The sequence below is a fragment of the Aotus nancymaae genome, unplaced genomic scaffold (genome assembly GCF_030222135.1).
Source record: "Aotus nancymaae isolate 86718 unplaced genomic scaffold, 86718_ANA_hifiasm-v0.15.2.pri h1tg000007l, whole genome shotgun sequence".
Lineage (NCBI taxonomy): Eukaryota > Metazoa > Chordata > Mammalia > Primates > Aotidae > Aotus > Aotus nancymaae.
Window position 1 is genome coordinate 24,880,128 of NW_026988418.1, and position 21,201 is coordinate 24,901,328.

General features: G+C 38.5%; 1 protein-coding gene across 3 annotated transcripts in view; it reads right to left on the reverse strand.

Moving 5' to 3' along the window:
• Positions 1-1,015: 1,015 nt before the first annotated feature.
• TM2D1 (TM2 domain containing 1) overlaps positions 1,016-21,201 on the reverse strand; it is a 54,720-nt gene continuing 34,534 nt past the window's right edge. Inside the window, exons 6-7 of one of the 3 annotated variants that reach the window (XM_064372412.1) lie at positions 11,870-11,999; positions 1,016-1,348 (exon numbers count right to left, since the gene is read on the reverse strand). In XM_064372412.1, coding sequence (XP_064228482.1) covers positions 11,889-11,999 — 111 coding nt within the window. In that variant the 3' untranslated portion in view covers positions 1,016-1,348; positions 11,870-11,888. Of the gene's footprint in view, positions 1,349-9,241; positions 9,552-11,869; positions 12,000-21,201 lie in introns of those variants that run through there. The other 2 variants (XM_064372411.1, XM_064372413.1) reach the window with 2 other exon arrangements.

Here is a 21,201-nt window from a genome sequence, read left to right on the forward strand (position 1 = left end):
TCACTTGAACCAGGGAGGTGGAGGCTGCAGTGAGCTGAGATTGCACCACTGCACTCCAGCCTGGGAGACAGAGCAAGACTCTATCTCAAAAAAAAAAAAAAAAAAAAGTGTTGCTATTGCTTTTAAAAGAGATTATCATAATATCTAACCGGTGCCATGCTAGAGGGAAGCACAGGATGCTAGCAAAGGACTGGAGGGGCAGCTAACCCAATTTAAAGAGGAATTGGACACAGCCATAAAAAAGAATGAAATCGGGCCGGGCGTGGTGGCTCATGCCTGTAATCCAAACACTTTGGAGGCCAAGGCGGGTGGATCACCTGAGGTCGGGAGTTCAAGACCAGCCTGACCAACATGGTGAAACCCTGTCTTAGAAAAAAAAAAAGAAAAAAAGAATGAAATCATGTCCTCTGCAGCAACTTTGTACTTTCTACTAAATTTTGCTGTGAACCTAAAGCTGCTCTAAATAATAGTCTAGTATTGAAGAGGGGACAAAAAAACAGATGAGAACAATTTTGAAAATGTTACATACAATAGAAACAGATACGTGTTAATGGGTAGTTTGGTATTATTACTTCATTCCCGATTCATAGATGAGGAAACAGGCTCAGAGAGATGAAGTATCTTGTTCAAGGTCACACAGCACACTAAGAGGCAGAGGGTAGAATCTGAACCAAGGAAGTTTGACTCCCTTGTCCACAAAAGTGGCCATATGTGAAAGGAGGTTTTGAGGTGTATATTTGTTTCCCATTGTTGCTGCTCCAGATTACCAGAAATTTAGTGACTTAAAACAAGACACACTTATTATCTTATAGTTCTGGAGGTACAGAATATCAAAATGAGTCTCACTGAGCTCAACTGAAAATATTATAAGGCTGGTCCTTCTGGAGGCTCTAGAGAAGAATCCGTTCCCTTGCCTTTCTGAGACAGCTTGGCAGTTTCTTACAAAACTAAACTTGTTCTTAGCATATGATTCAGCAATCATGCTCCTTGGTATTTAATCAGAGGAGGTGAAAACTTATGTCCACACAACTTTATTGTTATTTATTCACAACTGCCAAAACTTGGAAGCAACCAAGGTGTCCTTCAGTAGGTGAATGGAAAATAAACTGTGGTACATCCAGTCAAGGGAGTATTATTCAGTGAGAAAAAGAACTCAGCTGTCAAGCCATGAAAAGACACACAAAAAACTTAGATGCATTTTACTAAAATGAAAGGAGCCGTCTTCTAGAGGCCATCTGCATTCCTTGGCTCATGGCCTCCTTCTACCTTCAAAGCAGTATCACATCTGTGAGCTCTGTGTCAACTGTTACATTTCCTCTTCCGACCAAGGTACACCATAACTAAACTTCTGAAAACCGAAGAAAAACAAAAATTTTAAAAAAGCCAGAGAGAAATGATGCATTACCTATAGAGGAATATCAATTTGTAAGAGGATGGATTTTTTTGAGTCAGAGTCTCACTCTGTTGCCCAGGTTGGAGTGCAGTGGTGTGATCTCAGCTCACTGCAACCTCCACCCCTTGGGTTCAAGTGATTCTCCTGCCTCAGCCTCCCGAGTAGCTGGGATTACAGGCGCCTGCCACTGCACCTGGCTAATTTTTATATTTTTAATAGAGACAGAGTTTCAACATCCTGGCCAGGCTGGTCTTGAACTCCTGACCTTGTGATCCACCAGCCTCGTGAGCCACCACGCCTGGCTGAGGACGGATTTTTTAATCTGAAATCACAAAGACCAGGAGGAAATGACACAACACTTTTCAATTGCTGAAAGGAAAGAACTTTCAGTTATGCATCCTGTATCTGGTGACACTATCCTTCAGAAATGGAAGGGGAATAAAGATGTTCTCAGATGAAGGAAAACTAAGAAAATTAGTTGTCATTAAACTCACCCTTAAAGAATAGCTAAAGTAAACTGTCTAAACAGAAAGAAAATAACAGAATAAGGCTGGGAACTTCGGAAATTAAAAGAACAATAACAGAATGGGTAAATATTAAGTAAATACAGCAGACTAACTTCCCTTCATATGTTTCTTACATCATATTTGGTAGTTGAAGCAAAATATTTTTATTTGAGGCAGAGTCTCACTCACTCTGTCTCCCAGGCTGGAGTGCAGTGGTGTGATCTCAGCTCACTGCAACCTCCGCCTCCTGGATTCAAGTGATTCTCTTGCCTCAGCCCCTTGAGTAGCTGGGATTACAGGTGTGAGCCACCATGTCCAGACAAAAATTTTTTAAAATAGCCTACAAGGGCTACTAAATGAGGCAAAATTTGTAACACTATCTGATGTGGTGGCGCTCAATATATAGAGAGGAAATACTTGAGACAATTATATTTTAGAAGTGGGAAGCGGGCCGGGCGCGGTGGCTCATGCCTGTAATCCCAGCACTTTGGGAGGCTGAGGTGGGCAGATCACCTGAAGTCAGGAGTTTGAGACCAGCCTGACCAACATGGAGAAACCCCATCTCTACTAAAAATACAAAATTAGCTGGGCGTGGTGGCACATGCCTGTAATCCCAGCCATTCGCGAGGCCGAGGCAGGAGAATCGCTTGAACTCGGGAGGCGGAGTTTGCAGTGAGCCGAGATGGCACCATTGCACTCCAGCCTGGGTAACAAAACAAACAAAAAAAAGCAGTGAGAAGCACAAAGGGACTTAACGGAAGTAAGCTTTCAATACTTAAAGGGGTAAAGTGTTGACACCAGCAGACGGTAATAAGTTACGTATTTATATGGCAATATCTAGAGAGATCACCAAAAAAAATTATGTAGGACAATATGCTCAAAAGCATTATAAATAGAGGAAAATCTGTTTTTTTAAAAAGTTCAAGTAATGCCCAGAAGGCAAAAAGAAAAAACAGAAAAATGAAAAACACAGGGAGGAAACGGTAGAGGTAATAAAATGGCAGACTTAAGCCTTAATATATCAATAATTAATTTAAATGCAAGTGGCCTAAATACACCAATTAAAACACAGAGATTAGCAGAATAGGGAATAAATGATCCAACACTATAACTGCCTGTAAGAAACTCACTTTGAACATAACAACTGTATGTTTCCTACTGCTGTTATAACAAACTACCATAAACTTAGTGGCTTAAAACAACATAGATTTATTATCTTACAGCTCTGGCAACAGTGGGCTGGATAAATGTTTTTGGCACATTCATACAATGGAATACCATACCATAATAATGAGTGAAAGAAGCCAAATACATTAAGTCCAAAAACAGGCAAAACTAATCTATGGTGATAGACTCATAGAGGAGTGATATCCATGAGGGGTGGATGCTGACTAGGAAGGAATACAAAAGAATGCTCTGGAGTGCTAGAAATGTTCTTTATCTTGAACTGGATGGTGGTTAAATGGGTATGTACACAGGCAGAAATTTATCAAGCTTTATACTTTGGGCATTTTATACATACCTTGATAGAATATTTTATTTATTTATTTATTTAGAGAATGGATTTTGCTCTTGTTGCCCAGGCTGCGGTGCAATGGCACAATCTTGACTCATGACAACCTCCACCTCCTGAGTTCAAGCGATTCTCCTGCCTCAGTCTCCCAAGTATCTGGGATTACAGGCATGCACCACCATGCCTGGCTAATTTTGTAGTTTTAGCAGAGACTGGGGTTTCAACATGTTGGTCAGATTGGTCTCCAACTCCTGACATCAGGTGATCCATCCGCCTCAGCCTCCCAAAGTGCTGGGATTATAGGCATGAGCCACTGCGCCCAGAATATTCTTTTTAAAATGAAGCCATTAGGCCTTTGTAAGATTGTCTTTCCTTTTTGATGAAAAACTCCAGTGGGGAGATTATTAAAATGTGAGACAGATATATAACCAGTTGTCTACTCAGAGAGGGCATAAAAGGGAGGTGACACAGTATAGTGATTAGGAGGATGGGCTTAGGAGTCACAAACCTGGTTTTAAGCATCATTTGCTGGCTGTGTAATCTTGGTCAAGATACTTGATCTCTCTAACCTTCAATTTAATTATGTATATAATATGGATATATAAATGGCTGTACTGACCTTGTAGGAGCATTGGAAGTACATGAGACAAAAAATATAAAAATCTTAACAATCAGTTACTAAATACATACTATGTGCCACACACTGTGGAATATATTACTTACCCTATGACAACTGCATGAGAAAGATACTAACATGTCCATTTTAAGAACGAAGAAACAAAGGTCCAAAGAGCTTGTCCATAAGAAGTGGCAGGTGTGTCTGATTCTAAAGTTCATGAATTTAAGCATTATCCTTTATGGTATACTTGGATGAATACGTGGGTGGATATTCAAAAACTGAATCAGAAACTAGCCTGAGTTCTGCAGAGGAGTACGATATTTAACTAAAGCTTCTGTTAACATATTAAGGCCTAGCCAACAATATCTATAGCATAAAAGACCCTTTATCACTGGAAGGGGAACTAATCATCCTGTCTCCTGAGGTGATTATAAGGATTAAATGAGATAATCGGGTCAGGAGAGTACATAGCAAATAATGGGCAACTTAGTAGCTTCCTCAATTATTTCTAATAATTTATTCCCTGATCTTTTCTCAAGAACCACCTCTAGAAACCATCCATTCAAAGAGAAAATTTTAATGTTTATAAAATACTTGAGCAGCGCTCTGACTGAGGAAGCAAATCACGTAACAATGTGGGGAAGAGTACTCCAGGCAGGGAAAGAGCAAGTAAAACATCTTGAGGTAGACCGGGCACAGTGGGTCACACCTGTAAGCCCAGCACTTTGGGAGGCCGAGGTGGGTGGATCAGTAGAGGTCAGGAGTTCAAGACCAGCCTGGCTAATATGGTGAAACCCCATCTCTACTAAAAATACAAAAATTAGTCAGGCGTGGTGGCATGTGTCTGTAATCCCAGCTACTTGGGTGGCTGAGGCAGGAGAATCACTTGAACCTGGGAGGCGGAGGCTGCAGTGAGCAGAGATGGCACCACTGCACTCCAGCCTGGGCAACAGAGCAAAACTTTGTCTCAAAAAAAAAAACAAAAAAATCTTGAGGTAGAAATTGGGTTGTGTGGTGGCTCATGCCTGTAATCCCAGCACTTTGGGAGGCTGAGGCAGGAGGAATGCTTGAGGCCAAGAGTTCAAGACCAACCTGGCCAACACAGTGATGCCCTGTCTCTATGGAAAAAAAATGAATCAGTTTGGCATGTTTGAAGCATGACAGAAGCCGCTGGAGAATAGGCATAAAAGTGACAGTTCTCATTTATTTTTATCACTTTGGCTGCTGTGTGGACAACATAGCGTAGGAGGACAAGAGCAGAAGAGGTGCACAGTAGGTCAATAATAGTTGAGAATTAATAAACAATAAATTTGCTTATTTTGAATACCTTTTAAAAGGCTCAAAATACCGTTTTTTTTTTTTGTTTTTTTTTTTTTTTTGAGACATAGTTTCACTCTTTTTGCCCAGGCTGGAGTGCAATGGCACGATCTCGGCTCACCACAACCTCTGCCTCCTGGTTCAAGTGATTCTCCTGCCTCAGCCTCCCAAATAGCTGGGATTACAGGCATGTGCCACCACGCCCAGCTAATTCTGTATTTTTAGTAGAGATGGGGTTTCCCCATGTTCCTCATTATCATGGGATAATGCCATTATCCCATTCTTTTTAAAATGTGTCATTTGGTCAGGTTGGCCTTGAACTTCCAAACTCAGGTGATCCAAAATTCTCAGCCTCTCAAAGTGCTGGGATTACAGGCATGAACCATTGCGCCCAGCTTCAAAATACTTATTAAAAGCAATTTTTGTTATGTCTTAAACCATTTCACTCCAATAGTTTGCCTCAGTGACAAATCACATAGAGAAGTCATGCCATTCTCCTTATGTTTCTCATACTGCAATAATAAATGAATTCCATCATCTACTCACAAAATTAGTCAAATTTTGAGGTTTTTCTAAAAATCAAAGATAGGATCTTGAGCCTTCATAATCACACCCTCTTAAATACAAAATTAGCTCACATGACAAAAGTTCCAAACACCACACTTTCTAGAGCATTCTGGTAAAACAACATTTTTCTTTGGCATATGCAGCCCAAATAGCTCTAACCTTAATCATTTTTCAAGTTTTAATCTCCACATGCTTGGCATATTCTGATAACACTGACAGGTTAAAAGCAACACTCTGTTGTATGCATAGTGATTGCTTGCAATTAACCATAATTTAGGCTGAAAGTAGACTGATCAGCTGCCTCACAGTAACATTTTAAAACTTATTAAATATCTTCAGCGAACTTTACACGAAAAAGCAACAAAAACAAAATCTGTAACATTTCGGCTTTTTCTTACATAAAGAGAGTCTTAGTCTTTCTTACATAAGGAGAGTCTTAGCCTTTTATCAAGACTAATTCTTGATAAAAAAGACATTTTTGGTCCATATTACATTGAGTAAATGCAGATATGGATAAAGATAATGGAGATACGAAAAACAGGTAAACAATGTCCAAATGAAGTGTCTTACCCTCCTTTTCTAAGACTTTTGAGCTAACTGGCATTTTATTCAAGAAATAACTGTGCCGTAGCCCAGTGTGCAGAACCCCTTACAAATTCCACAGACTTCACTAGTACTTGACGACATTATCCCGTTCTTTTAAAATGTGTTCAATACACAATTATTATCTGCCATTTAATCTTTCAACATTACCTGGCACTACCTCTATTATATGAAGATGGAGGGATTAAGGCTGGTTATGTGCTCAGTCACAAAATAAGTGATGAGAAACAGAATGCAAACTCAGGACTCAGAAAAGTCTACCCTTTTCTTATCATCCCATGCTGCTTGGATGCCAGCCCTCTAATATGGCATCCTACCTCTTCTTTTTAAAGGTATATATCAGGTAGGGTGTGGTGACTCATGCCTGTAAGTCCAATGCTTTAGGAGGCCAAGGTGGGAGGACTGCTTCAGGCCAGGAGTAGCCTGTGCAACATAGTGAGACCCTGTTTCTACTTTTACAAAAATTAATTGAAAAATAAAAATAGGCTGGGCACGGTGGCTCACGCCTGTAAACTTAGCATTTTGGGAGGCCACGATGGGTGGATCACCTGAGGTCAGGAGTTCAAGACCAGCCTGGCCAACATGGTGAAATCCTGTCTCTACTAGAAATACAAAAATTAGCCAGGTGTGGTGGCATGCGCCTGTAATCCCAGCTACTCGGGAGGCTGAGGCAGGAGAATCGTTTGAACCCAAAAGGTGGAGGTTGCAGTGAGCTGAGATTGCAGCATTGCACTCCAGCCTGGGCAACAAGAGTGAAATTCCATTTCAAAAAAAAAATACCCCCAAACCATATTTCTTTTATACTCTTAGCAGTTCCATGAACAAATGCTGGCCATAGACATAACAGAATCTTTGAAGTAAGAAATCTTTCTGGGTAAATATATACTTTTGGAAATTACACTAATCCTTTAGGCAAAAGTAGTATCATTTGTACATGACTGCTTCAAGGCACTAAATGTTTCTATAGGATTGAAAGAATCCTTTCCATTCTGCCTTAAAGGCTTAGGAGTAATAAGGAATGACTGAGCTAATCCATCTCAATTTTGGTCACTCATCTAAAAGCAGGGTTAACATACAAAACATTTGATAGAGAGGGCTTAACATATAACTCATATTCATACATACTACTAACAAATTGTCATAATAGTGCTCAGTGAAAGAAAAAAGCTGATAAATAGAATTTAAATGCATTCACATGGGTTTATTAAAAAATCTGTTAAAGAATTACATATTAGGCAAACTAGAAGTGTTCTTGTCACGTAAATTTAGGAAACTAAAGTAAAAATAAAGTCTAAAAGTCTAATAATGTATTGTGAAGGGACTTTGTTTCTATACTTCAACAACCCTTTTAAGAGTATAGCTTATTTGAATAAATACTTTTTAGCATCACCTGCTTTGAAACAGACTTACTGCCTGGCCAAGTTATTGACTATAGCTATTATGCAAGGATCAAGATGACTTTTCAAAATTTGACTGCAGGAACTCCTTTCCTTTTTTTCTTTGAGACAGGGTCTCACTCTGTCACCCAGGCTGGAGTGCAGTGGCGCGATGTCGGTTCACTGCAACCTCCGCCTCCCAGGTTCAAGTGATTCTTCTACCTTAGCCTCCCAAGTAGGTTATTTCTTATATAGTTGAACTAACCTTTCTGTGGAAACATGACTTACATTCTGGGCTTAGATGATACTGAAGTAAACTATAAAGCACTGTCCACAACCTAAAGGAACTCAGGGACACTAAAAATGGGTATCTACCAACTAGTTTAACTGTGACCAAAAATAATCACAGTGAAAAAGTAAGTCCCAAGGGAACATAAGGTTCTAAAAGGCAGGAATGTGGGGGTTTTGTTCACTGCTGCATCCTCCCATATAGATCAAGCCTCCCACTTGCTAGACAATCAAACTTGTTCAAACATCTCTTTGAACAAATCAAAGAGATGTTCCTGGTGTATATTAGGGGTCAACCCAAATTCATTTCATATATTAATATTTAATAATCTCCCACCAACTTGAGAAGCTACCACTGAAGCTAACTGTACTACACTGTCCACTTTTGAGGAAAATGTGTGACAAAAATTATGGTTTTTACTCTTGAGGAGCACAGACACAAGGAATTTTGAAACTGGTATGCCTGTTAATAAAGAAAAAGTGGGATAGTATTCTGGGAACATAACATTTCATGTATTTCCATTTTCATGAAAACCCCTCTAAACATGGCAAGAAAAACCTGTGCTAACATACAGGTGCTGCTTTTTTCACACACTGGGGCATCACTTAAGGCACCTGTGCCAGCATCTGCCTGGTGGTGCTCACAGATGGAAGATATTAATCATCTGTTTGGTGCTCCCACCTTGTCCATCCAGCTTCAAATATAACTGCAGTGAGCTAAACGAGTCAGCATCTGGTCTTCCAAAAGCTAGTGTAGCACTCCCAAAGCAAAAAAGGAAAAAGTTCACACTTCAGAGGCCTGAATCAATGCCAGAAGTGTATATGTTGCCTCAAGGTTTCACAGACTCCCTAATGATCTTTAGCTCCCTGGATACCAAGGCAAAGACAGATCTGAAAGTTACAGAAAAACAGGTGGGTTGTCATACATAAGACTGAAGCCCCAGGCAATATAAACGGTATTTGTTCACACCACGGATTAACTGCTTTGAAGGATCAAAATGGGTAAGACAGCTACATTCAACATTTAAGAAGATTTTCTCAATAACAAAGCACTAAAAATGTGAATAAGTTATACTTTTATTTTTCAGAAACAAAAATGACAAGCGGCAACTTGCCTTTGTAAAAGATTAAAGAGTATCAGGGTAATAAGCTATCTCTCATAGAGACAGAAGCCCAACAAACACTATTACACAGCTCTCAAAGAAAGTCCTATTAAATAAATCTCAGAATAATATGCTTTTAACTAAGTCAACAAAACAAAAACCACAAAAATCATACAGAACTCATAAAATGGCAGATGAAGGAAAAAGAGAAATCTTTAAATCCACATATTAGAAGTTCTCTATTAAAATCAATGTGGCTCAAAATCCTAAAACAGAAAAAAGAAGTATGTTAAAACACAACATTTTTTAAGAGTCCACTGAGGTTACTACAGATGTACATTTTAACATTTCATTTACTTGCTCAATACATTTTTTTTCTCACTCTTGGAGCACTTCTGTATACTGTAGAGATTACATGAATGATAATGCAGATATTGGCTCTGAAATCCTAATTAAATGTTTACAGAATAGGCTACAAAGAATGAGATTACTCTTAAAATTACGTTTGCTTAATTTTTTTTAGACAGAATGTCACTCTGTCATCCAGACTGGAGTGCAGTGGCATGATCTAGGCTCACCACAACCTCTGCCTCCAGGTTCAAGCAATTTTCCTGCCTCAGCCTCCTGAGTAGCTGGGACTACAGGTGTACGCCAAAATGCCCAGCTAATTTTTGTATTTTTTAGTAGAAATGGGGTTTCACCATATTGGACAGGGATGGTCTTGAACTCTTGCCCTCATGATCTGCCCACCTCAGGCCTCCCAAAGTACTGGGATTACAAGCGTGAGCCACCGCAACGGCTATTTGTTTACTTTTTACCTGCCATGGCTTAGAAACAATCTACTTTTGAAAGAGACACAATTTACAGTATGAATAATAAAAGTTAAATGAAACTACACAACCTGTCTCATAAAATAGGAGAAACAATTTCCAAAATGAAAATGCCTAATACAAAATGATACAGTCAACAGGAACTAGGGTAGGATGGGAGGAAGACAACAGCCATGTAATAGAATAAATGGAAGACCTAGATTCTAGTTTCAGTTTTGCACTACTTAGTTGTGTCTTAGTCTCAACTTCCTTAGCTCTCAATTTTTTTCCTGGTAAGAAGAGGTAGATGGATTTCTAAGCTTTATTCCAACTTTAAGGCTCAATGACCCATAGTTTATAAGATTTGAAAACTTTCTGAACAATCAGTTGAGTAAATTCCTTACATCTTGAGAGTGTGTCATTGTTCAATCCCATGACAATAACTAAAAGGTATATGCATAATTTTACTGTTAGAAAAGAAAAAAATCCACCTAAAGGGCAAAAGTATACGTCGTATCCTATTTCTAGTCTACAAGATAGAAAACGCATGTCTGTTCTCTTGCTGGCCTCTAGAAGCAGTCTTTGAGATAAGAGTTGACTGAAAACCCTAGTACTAGGATAATGGTTAAGAAATCTACCCGGTCTTTCTCTCTGCCTGTCTGTGTCTATGAAAGCTGCTAGGCAGTTCAATGTGAACTATTACTTAAGAACTACCCTTCACCCTACATGATATATAGGATTTCTCTATTACAGAGAATGATTACACCAGGAAATGGTTTTCCTGATATTCTACCAAAATCCTTTCTGGGAAAAACTTTGCATTATTGAAAGATTATTAGAATAGACTAATGTACGGTAATTGAGATAAGAAACCTTGTAGTAGCAGAGTCCTAGAAAACCAGAAAGTTGAACCAGGAAGAAGAATGGTTATCTCTGACTTCAGCAGGTTTATCACCTGTTTAAAGCTGAGGCTGGCCAGGCGCAGTGGCTGATGCCTGTAATCCCAGCACTTTGGGAGGTCTAGGTGGGTGGATCACCTGAAGTCAAGAGTTTGCAACTAGCCTGACTAAAATGGAGAAACTCTCTCTTTTAGTAAAAATACAAAAGTTAGCTCGGCATGGTGGCGCATGCCTATAGTCCCAGCTACTGGGGAGGCTGAGGCACAAGAATCGCTTGAACCTGGGAGGCGGAAGTTGCAGTGAGCTGGTATCATGCCACTGCACTCCAGCCTGGACAACAGAGCAAGACTCTGTCTCAAGCAATCAATCAATAAAATAAAGCTGAGGCCAATTAATAACTCTTATAGGCAGAGCCAAACTTTAGGTTAGAATAAGCACTTACAGGGAATTCAGGCTTTGGATCCTATCAGTATCTATTTTTGAGTTTTAGAGAGGAGAAGCAAAGGAGGAAGTAAAAGATTATACTGATCCTTAGAGGGATGGGCAGCAGAAATATCTGCTATGCTGAACTATTTACGGCACATACTGTCATCATAACCGTCATATAAGAAATGCCTTTTTGCTTTGATGTTACTTTTTTCTTGTGAACTTTGTCCTTTAACTATATACACTGCAAAGAGTCTGAAGTGAGAACCGCAGGAACCATGAGCGTGGACTAAAATCCTTTTCACAGGACTGGAGATGTTTCAGGCATAGGGTGACCTGAGAGGTCTATATGGTCTCTTAAAATTTTCTATGGTACTAAAATTCTCATAATCTTATATGAATAATATACTATAAGATTAGATATTATATATATATGTATATATCACTTACTGTTTATTTTTTTAAATATTTATGGATATAATTGTGTTTTTCTAAATGTTTCATTAGTAATACTCAGTCTTGTAAGTCTTGTTCCATAATAATCTATAATGTAACTACTTCCATCTGAAGGTCCAACAATCTAGAAGAGACAAAATTTCAAAATTATTCATTTTACAAAAGATATTTCACAAAACTTTGAGTTTACTTTTCTAAGTTGTTAATAATAAAAGTATTTCAGAAGCAAAACCTAAGCAAAACCAGGTAATTTAGTGACTCACGTAGCTGAAAAGAATACTGAGATAGCTCAAAGGATCAAAAGAAAAGCTGCAGGAACCAAGGACTGAATTCTGTGCTCCCTGAGGCCCTTTGCTTCCCTGCCTCTTTGCTTAGCTCTGCTTGTCTTCATTGGCACTCTCAACTAATTGCCAACAGCTCCAGAGTCACATACTCCCAGCTCAGCAGCTCCTAATAGAAAAAAAGTAAAATCTTCTTCCCCAATGTTTATATACCAATTCCAGGGAAAGACTTTTATTGATCTGCTTGGTTTTTATGCCTACTGTGGACAAACTACTATATCCAAAGGAGTAGATTTAATATGATTAGCCAGGCCAGACTGCCTGTGAGAGATGAGGTAGTATCATTGACAGTCCTGCCAGAACCACCTGGAATGGAAAAGGAAGAGGTAGAAAAGACAACACATGTTCACCACAACCATCTTGTCTACTTAATCACATATGTGACAATCTAGTTAACATAATCTCTATAAATTATCCTCTAAGGTAGCAGTCTTCAAACTATAGCCTTAAAGGTGGACAAAAATTTACCAAGGTGTATGCGGGCCGAGAAGGGAAATCAGTCTTGAGATATTAATTCCCCAAATACTATTTGTAAAACAAATCTGCCTGGTACCATGCTACAGTGGAAGCATCCTGTCAGTTTCCCTTCTCACTGCCCCTCACTGTCATTTCACCCACTTATTAACAGTAAAGCATACCTACCATCCAGGATACCCTGAGTCTTATGATGACATATTTCCCTGAGGTGTGAAAGCTTCTGAAGTGCCAAACAAAGAGATAACTCAAAATACTGGATTTAGGGAAATCTCTTTTACTCAAAGGTCCATTCTGCCACATCTGTTCCAAAAATGCATTTCCAGTAACATTTTACATCTTTTTGCTTAAAAATAATTTGCTGAATTTGCAACATGTTTATGCTGTTTTGATCAACTGTGTATCATTATTATGACAACTCAATCAAAAAAAAATCATAGAAAAATGTTAAATATTTTAATTTTAATGAATAAGATGATTAGTAGGAAGTTTTCTTTCTTTCATTTATTTATTTTTGAGATAGGGTCTCACTCTGTCACCCAGGCTGGGGTGCAGTGGCATGATCTCGGCTCACTACAACCTATACCTCCTCCTAGGCCCTAGTGATCCTCCCACTTCAGCCTCCTAAATACCTGGGACCACAGGCATGAGCCATCACACCTGGCTAATTTTGTTTTTGTATTTTTTTCTTTGTAGAGACAGGTTTTCACTATGTTGAACAGGCTGGTCTCATAATCCTAGTACTAGGATGATGGTTAAGACCATCAAGTGATCTTCCTACCTTAGCCTTCCAAAGTGCTGGGATTACAGGCATGAGCCAATGGGCCCAGCCTAGTAGAAGTTTTTAAACATAAAAATATATTACAAAAAATAACAAAAACAAAACAAAACAAAAATATATATATATGTGTGTGTGTATATATATATCTATATATATATAACAGGATAAAAATCTGTAGAAGAGGAATGAAAATAAAAATTCAAGAAAGAAGCAATTTAAAAATTATAATGGTTAGTGAAGAGTTCATGCATGTCTTTTTAAAGTGGATGATATTTAAAATCCTATGATATTTATATTCTGTTGGATATATTTCAAAATTGATGTAACACTTTTATTTAAATATGTAAATATTTGCAAACTAGAAGTTACATCCTTTGCAACTATTTAAACTTATGATAGAAAACTTAAATGTCAATTTAAAAATATGTGGAGGGTATGGACTTTGTTTTTGAAATTGAAGGACACTGCTATAAAGCACTCTTCATTTTAAAAATGAATTTGATCTTAAAACTATTCAACAAATATTTAATTCCTATGATATTCCAGGTTCTATGCTAGACATTTTACACCAACAGTGAATCAAATACCATCTCTGCCAACAGGGAACTTATTCTAGTGAACTACACGTTAATATTCAAATAATGCTTACAAAGCATATATGTGCCATAGACCATGTCAAGTGGTTATGCATACTTACTTTCTAAAGATTAAACTGATTTGGCTTGACACTTATGAATTTACATAAAAATTAGCTGTAATCCCAGCACTTTGGGAGGCCAAGGCAAGAAGATTGCTTGAAGCCAGAAGTTTGAGACCAGTGTGTGCAAAAAAGCAAGACTTTGCCTCTACAAAAAAAAATGAAAACAAAAAATTAGCTAGGTGCCATGGCATGCACCTGTAGTCACAGGTACTCGAGAGGCTGAGGTAGGAGGATTGCTTGAGCCCAGGAGTTCAAGGCTACAGTGAACTATGATCACACCACTGTGTTCCAGCCTGGATGACAGAAGACAACCCTATTTAAATAACCAAATTAAGTCAGTAAGGTAAAGTACTAGACTGAAAGGAAAACTTGGAAGAGAAAGCTATCTCTTTCTATAACTAGCTGTAGGATCAAATTTAATCCTTCCTGGATCTCAATTTTTCTTATTGATTATAATGAAGAATACAATAAGCTAATCTGTACAGTATTTTTAAAGTTTTAATGTATTCTCTGACTCCAAGATTTACATACAAACACCTCAGCTTAAGACACTACAAAGTATCATCAACACACTTTTCTATGAACTATTTGATCACTGAAGAAACTGTTTTATTTACTTTTTTAAAAAATAGCTGGCTGGGTGCAGTGGCTCACGCCTGTAATCTCAGCACTTTGGGAGGACGAGGTGGGTGGATCACCTGAGGTAGGGAGTTCAAGACCAGCCTGATCAACATGGAGAAACCCCATCTCTACTAAAAATTCAAGGCATGGTGACGCATGCCTGTAATGCCAGCTACTCAGGAGGCTGAGGCAGGAAAATCCCTTGAACCCAGGAGGTGGAGGCTGCAGTGAGCTAAGATCGCGCCACTGCACTCCAGCCTGGGCAATAAGAGTGAAACTCCGTCTCAAAAAAAAAAAAAAAAGAGGAAAGAAAGAAAACTATCAGCTATAAAGATTTCCACTATTTAGATCCATATTCCTTTGCCAAATTAAAAAAAAAAAAACCTAAGGCAGGGTGCAGTTGCTCATGCCTGTAATCCTGGCACTTTGGGAGGCCAAGGGAGGAGCATCTCCTGAGGCCAGGAGTTTGAGACCAGCCTGGTTAACATGGCAAAACCCACTCTCTAAAAAAATTAAAAATAAAAAAATTAGTTGGGCATGGTGGTGCACGCCCATAATCCCAGCTACTACTAGGGAGGCTAAGGCATGAGAATTGCTTGAACCCAGGAGGCAGAGGTTGCAGTGAGCTGAGATTGCACCACTACACTCCAGCCTGGGTAACAGAGTGAGGCTCTATCTCAAAAAATAAATAAATAAATAAATAAATAAAACATATTTTAAGCACCCACATACACATATATAACAAATGTATAAATGTGCCAATTCTAACATCTTACATTATGAATATATTATTGTATTGTTAATTATAAAATTATGCATCTTTTAAAATATCGCATACTGGATGGGATGTTGAGGCAGGAGAATTGTTTGAGCCCAGAAGTTTGAGGCTGCAATGAGCTACGATCATGCACTGCACTCCAGCCTGGGCAACAGAGCAAGACCCTGTCTATAAAAAAATAGAAGTAAAATATCCCAACACTGGGAAATTTTACTCAGAAAATATATCCGTGTCCATTTGTTCATGGACAAGAGAGTGTGAAAAATAAACTCATAAAATTATGAGTTTATTTTTCTGCTAAGAAATATCCTGAAGCTGGCTGGGCACAGTGGCTCATGTCTGTAATCCCAGCACTTAGGGAAGCTGAGGCAAGAGAATAGCTTGAACCCAGGAAGCGGAGGTTGTGGTGAGCCGAGACTGTGACACTGCATTCCAGACTAGGTGACAGAGCAAGACTCCAACTCAAAAAAAAAAAACAGTCCTCTGTTTGTATATATTGTTGTCCTACATCTAGCAAACTATCAAGTATATCACCTTTTCCAGCATTGATAGTGGATTTATGGCAATTATGCTTTTAGTTCTTTTGATCAAAAAGGCATAGGCTATGTCTTTGATCAAACAAACTGGCTCACACAGATGTGACTCCATAGCCTTGGCTATATTTTGGTCTAAACTGAAAAGCTTAGGCTTTTAAAAATGTTTGTAAAATGCAAAGATTTAAACAAGATAAAAATCAAGAAAACTGTTTATTAGGCCTACAGTCCCCAAGGAAATATTTTATTATGATTATTTTTTTGAGACAGAGTCTCACTCTGTTGCTCAGGCTAGAGTGTAATACTACAATCACAGTTCACTCTACAGCCTTGATCTCTCAGGCTCAAGTGATCCTCCAACTTCAGCCTCCTGAGTAGCTGGAACTGCAGTCATACACCACCACACCTGGCAAATTTTTAAAAAAATTTTTTGTAGAGGAGTCTCACTGTTTTGCACAGGCTGGACTTGAACTCCTGGGCTCCAGTGATCCTTCCACCTAGGCCTCCCAAAGCGTTGAGATTATAGGCACTCAGCTGGAAATATTTTGTTTCTGAAAATAGGTGGAATCTATTATCAGACTATTCTTGGAAAAGATCACAGCTTCCTTTAGGGCAAGGACCCCATATTATTATACCTAAGTTGGTGCTCACTAAACCCATTTCCAATGATGGCCTAAAACCTATTATTAATACATATAGTTTATCACATCAACTTTCATTTTTATTCATTAACTCTCAAACGAAACTATGAAATTCAAGAATTTAGTCCTACTATGGTTTGACTGTTTGTGTCCCTACAGAATTCCTATGTTGAAGTCTAATCCCAAATGTGTTGGTATTAAGAGGTAAGACCTTTGGAAAGTTATTAAGTCATTAGAGTTCCACCATCCATTAATGGGATTAATGACTTTATGCCTTACACCATGTGGGCACATATAGAAGGCACCATTTATGAAGCAGAGAGCCCTTACCAGACACTGGCGCACTGATACTGTACTTTTCAGCCTCCAGAACTATAAGAGGTAATTTTCCATTGTTTGGAAATAATCCAGTCTAGGCCAGGCACGGTGGCTAATGTTTGTAATCCCAAGAGTTTGCGGGGCCTGAGGTGGGCTGATCATCTGAGGTCAGGAGTTCAAGACCACCCTGGCCAACAAGGTGAAACCCCCCTCTCTACTAAAAATACAAAAATTAGCCAGGTGTGATGGTAGGCACCTGTAATCCCAGCTACTCGGGAGGCTGAGACATGAGAATCGCCTGAAGCCGAGAGACAGAGATTGCAGTGAGTGGAGATTGTGCCACTGCACTCCAGCCTGGGCAATAGAGTGAGACTCAGTCTAAAAAAAGCATAAAACAACAACAACGAAAAGAAATAATCTGTCTAAAGCATTTTGTTATAGCCCCAAATGGACTAAAACAGGTCCTACAGGAAAACAATCGCTTTTTTAAAACTACCATTTTCAGCATCTCATCTTGCTTATACTTGGCACAAAGCCACACTTTGTATAAGGCATACTGCATTGAGTTCCAAATCAGCAAAAATTTTTGAGGGCATACCCTGTTTAACATGCTACTGGTACTACAGGAGATTAATAAAAGTCATTTTTCTTCAAAAAATTTATGTGCAAAAAGTGAAATCCATTGTTTAAAACTTAAAAACTAATACAAAGCAGCATATAACCCAGTGTTAAGAGTGGCATATAATAAATATCAAACTCATGAAACATACTTTACAAATTTGTTAAATGTATTTATAAAATCCATAAATGTTTCAGACTTTATGCTGCTTTTTCAAATTTCTGCTGCTTGTATGGTTATTAGTCCTTTAAGGAATTCCACTCTATAATATTGGAAAGAAAATAAAAGCAATTTCTTCCATGATGAACAGAATTTTTAAAAAAATTGTGACAAAGAAAGAACCCAGCATACTTCCAATAACTTTCTATACTGTAACACTTATATCCATTTCCTCCACATATCCTCATCTTTCTGATTTGTGGCTGTTTGGCTCCACTTAACATAAGAGACTTTCTTTTTGTTTTGCAGAATATACATCAGTGTTTTCAGTATAATTAAAAATGCCCAGGCCAGGCGTGGTAGCTCACACCTATAATCCCAGCACTTTGGGAGGCCGAGGCGAGTGGATCACCTGAGGTCAGGAGTTTGAGACCAGCCTGACAAACATGGAGAAACCCCATCTGTACTAAAAATACAAATTAGCTGGGTGTAGTGGTACCCGCCTGTAATCCCAGCTACTCGGGAGGGTGAGGTAGGAGAATCGCTTGAACCTAGGAGGCAGAGGTTGCAGTAAGCCAAGATCGCACCATTGCACTCCAGCTTGGGCAACAAGAGTAAACTCCATCTCAAAAAAAAAAAGCCCAGATTGCATGAATGAGGAAAGAGATTTAAATGCAATCAAAACATTCTCATTTTTCTGATACGAAACTTGTTATTGTCTAATCTATCCTTCATGATGTATATAAAAATGTAAGGCGGCCGGGCGCAGTGCCTCACACCTATAATCCCAGCACTTTAAGAGGCTAAGGCGGGCTGATCACCTGAGGTTGGGAGTTTGAGACCAGCCTGACCATATGGAGAAACCCCATCTCTACTAAAAATCCAAAATTAACCGTGTGTGGTGGCGTGGTGGTGCACATGCCTGTAATCCCAGCTACTTGGGAGGCTGAAGTAGAAGAATAACTTGAACCCGGGAGGCAGAGGTTGCAGTAAGCCAAGATTGTGCCATTACACTTCAGCCTGGGCAACAAGAGTGAAACTCCATCTCAAAAAATAAATATATGGCACAAAAGAATGAGTGTTTTAAAATTTTCAAAAATACCTTATGAACAACTATATATAGAGAAAAAAGAGAGTAGTTACATACAATAGTTACCCACAGCTGAAAGATGGTATGCTATACATGTATCACTGATTTCTATTTTCTTGACTGTATTCTATGTATTATTTCATACCATGCATCATTGCTCATATTATTTGTATATCTTTAGGAACAAAAATAGAAACTTTCCAAGTTTAATAACAAATAGACAAACTCATAAAAGTATTTTCAGGAAATATAGCAACATGTAAAACTTACTTTAGTAATATGTGCATTATACTTTGTAATGTTTCTGTTCAAAGACAAACTATAACTAGACTCTTAGATTTTTGTTAAAAACACTGTGAAACAAAGTACAGTTTGTTTTTATAGGTCTTGAATGCATGCCGGATACGTTTACGGGATCACAGTCCAACAGAAACACATGCTACTCACTGGGAAATAATATTTAATGGCAAAAGAAAGAAAGAAAGAAAAATAATCAGTCATGGAGAGAATGGGGAAGAAAAGAAAAATAAACAAAAACATGAGTCAAGGCCAGGCACAGTGGCTCATGCATGTAATCCCAACACATTGGGAGGCTGAGATGAGAGGATCACTTGAGCCCAGGAATTCTCTAAAACTGATGTTGTCAACATCAAATGTTAAATATGTTAAATGACATAAAGACTAAGGCTACACATCTTATCTGGCTATGTTTGAAATGGATTTATTATAATCTCACTCAATTTGAAAGCAGTCTAAACTGATCATGCCTGTTAAAATGTCTTATTTAGGGAAATTTACTGCAAATATTCACACACTCTAATTCTACATCTCAATAATTTCTTAATGTGATAGACTCCTAATCCCAGAAGATCTTTAAGTTAAATAACTAGAGGCCAGGTGCAGTAGCTCACGCCTATAATAACAGCACTTTGGAATCTGACGTGGGCAGATTGCTTGAGCTCAGGAGACCAGACTGGGCAACATGGCAAAACCTTGTCTCTTCAGAATATATAAAAATTAGCCAGGTATGGTGGTGCACACCTGTAGTCCCAGCTACTTGAGAGGCTGAAGTGGGAGGATTGCTTACGCCCAGGAAGCAGAGGTTGCCAGTGATGTGAGATCACACCACTGCACTCCAGCCTGTGAAACAGAGGAGACTCTGTCTCAAAAAAAAAAGTAACTGCTTATTGTAAAAAGTTCAGGTATAAATGAACCAGAAATTAGCTCTATAATTTGATATAAATAAAGCTACATGCAATAATATCACCAAAGAAAGAACCTAGCATGAAAATATTAACTAAATGGTTAGGTTTCAAAGACACTTTGAATTCTAGACATCTTAACTCAAAGAATCCCAATAATACATTAAATTCCTTGGATCCTCACTGAAAGTGAGAAACTCATTTCTAAGCATATGTGCACAAGTACCTTAGCCTCTTCATGCCTGCTTGCCTGTCCCACAGTCAGAGAAGGCAGGATATTTGGTTAGGCATATGTTTACAAGTACAGATAGGAAAATTCCAACTTTAAAACCAAATATTTTCCTTGTTTAATTCTGGTATCTTATTGGTCCATATGCTGCCTCCTCCTCACAGTATGGTATCCAAATCTCCTAGATTGTGACTTTCTTTTAAAGCATAATGATAACATCAAGCAGACAGAATTGAAGAGTGGAAATACTGTATGAGAAAGCAGAGCAAAACAGATGATGCCCTAAATGCACACTGACACACTTGCTGAAGACATTAGGTGCTCCATAAATGCTTGCTGAAATGCTGTTTGTCAACATTTGTTGTGAAAAATTCATCTCTTTCTCTAATTTAAGAATCCTCATAAGTTAACCACAATCAGTTCTACATAATTTAACGGAAAACATCTGGTGGCATCTGGTGGCACTTTTAAATGTTTAAGGATAGTATTTCACAAAACATGCCTGCCCCCAGCCCCACTGCAGCAGGAGAAAATGAGGCTAAGGAGAAAAGCAAGATGCGTATCAGGAGAGCCCTAAATATGTATATCATTTGTTTATCCATATCTGGTCTATAGTCTCAGATTTACTAAAGAATGTCCCATCCTTTTTTTTTTTTTTTCATTTTAGCTTAAGCTAGCTGGATTTTAGTTTCTGTAATTTGCAAACAAATACTAGTATAGAGTGCCTGTCCAGTGCAAAAGAAAATCTTGTCTCTGCCTCCACAATGTCCATATGTATAACAGAATCGTACCAATGTCCGTTTATGGTAATTGACAAGGTGACCATGATAATGAGGAAAA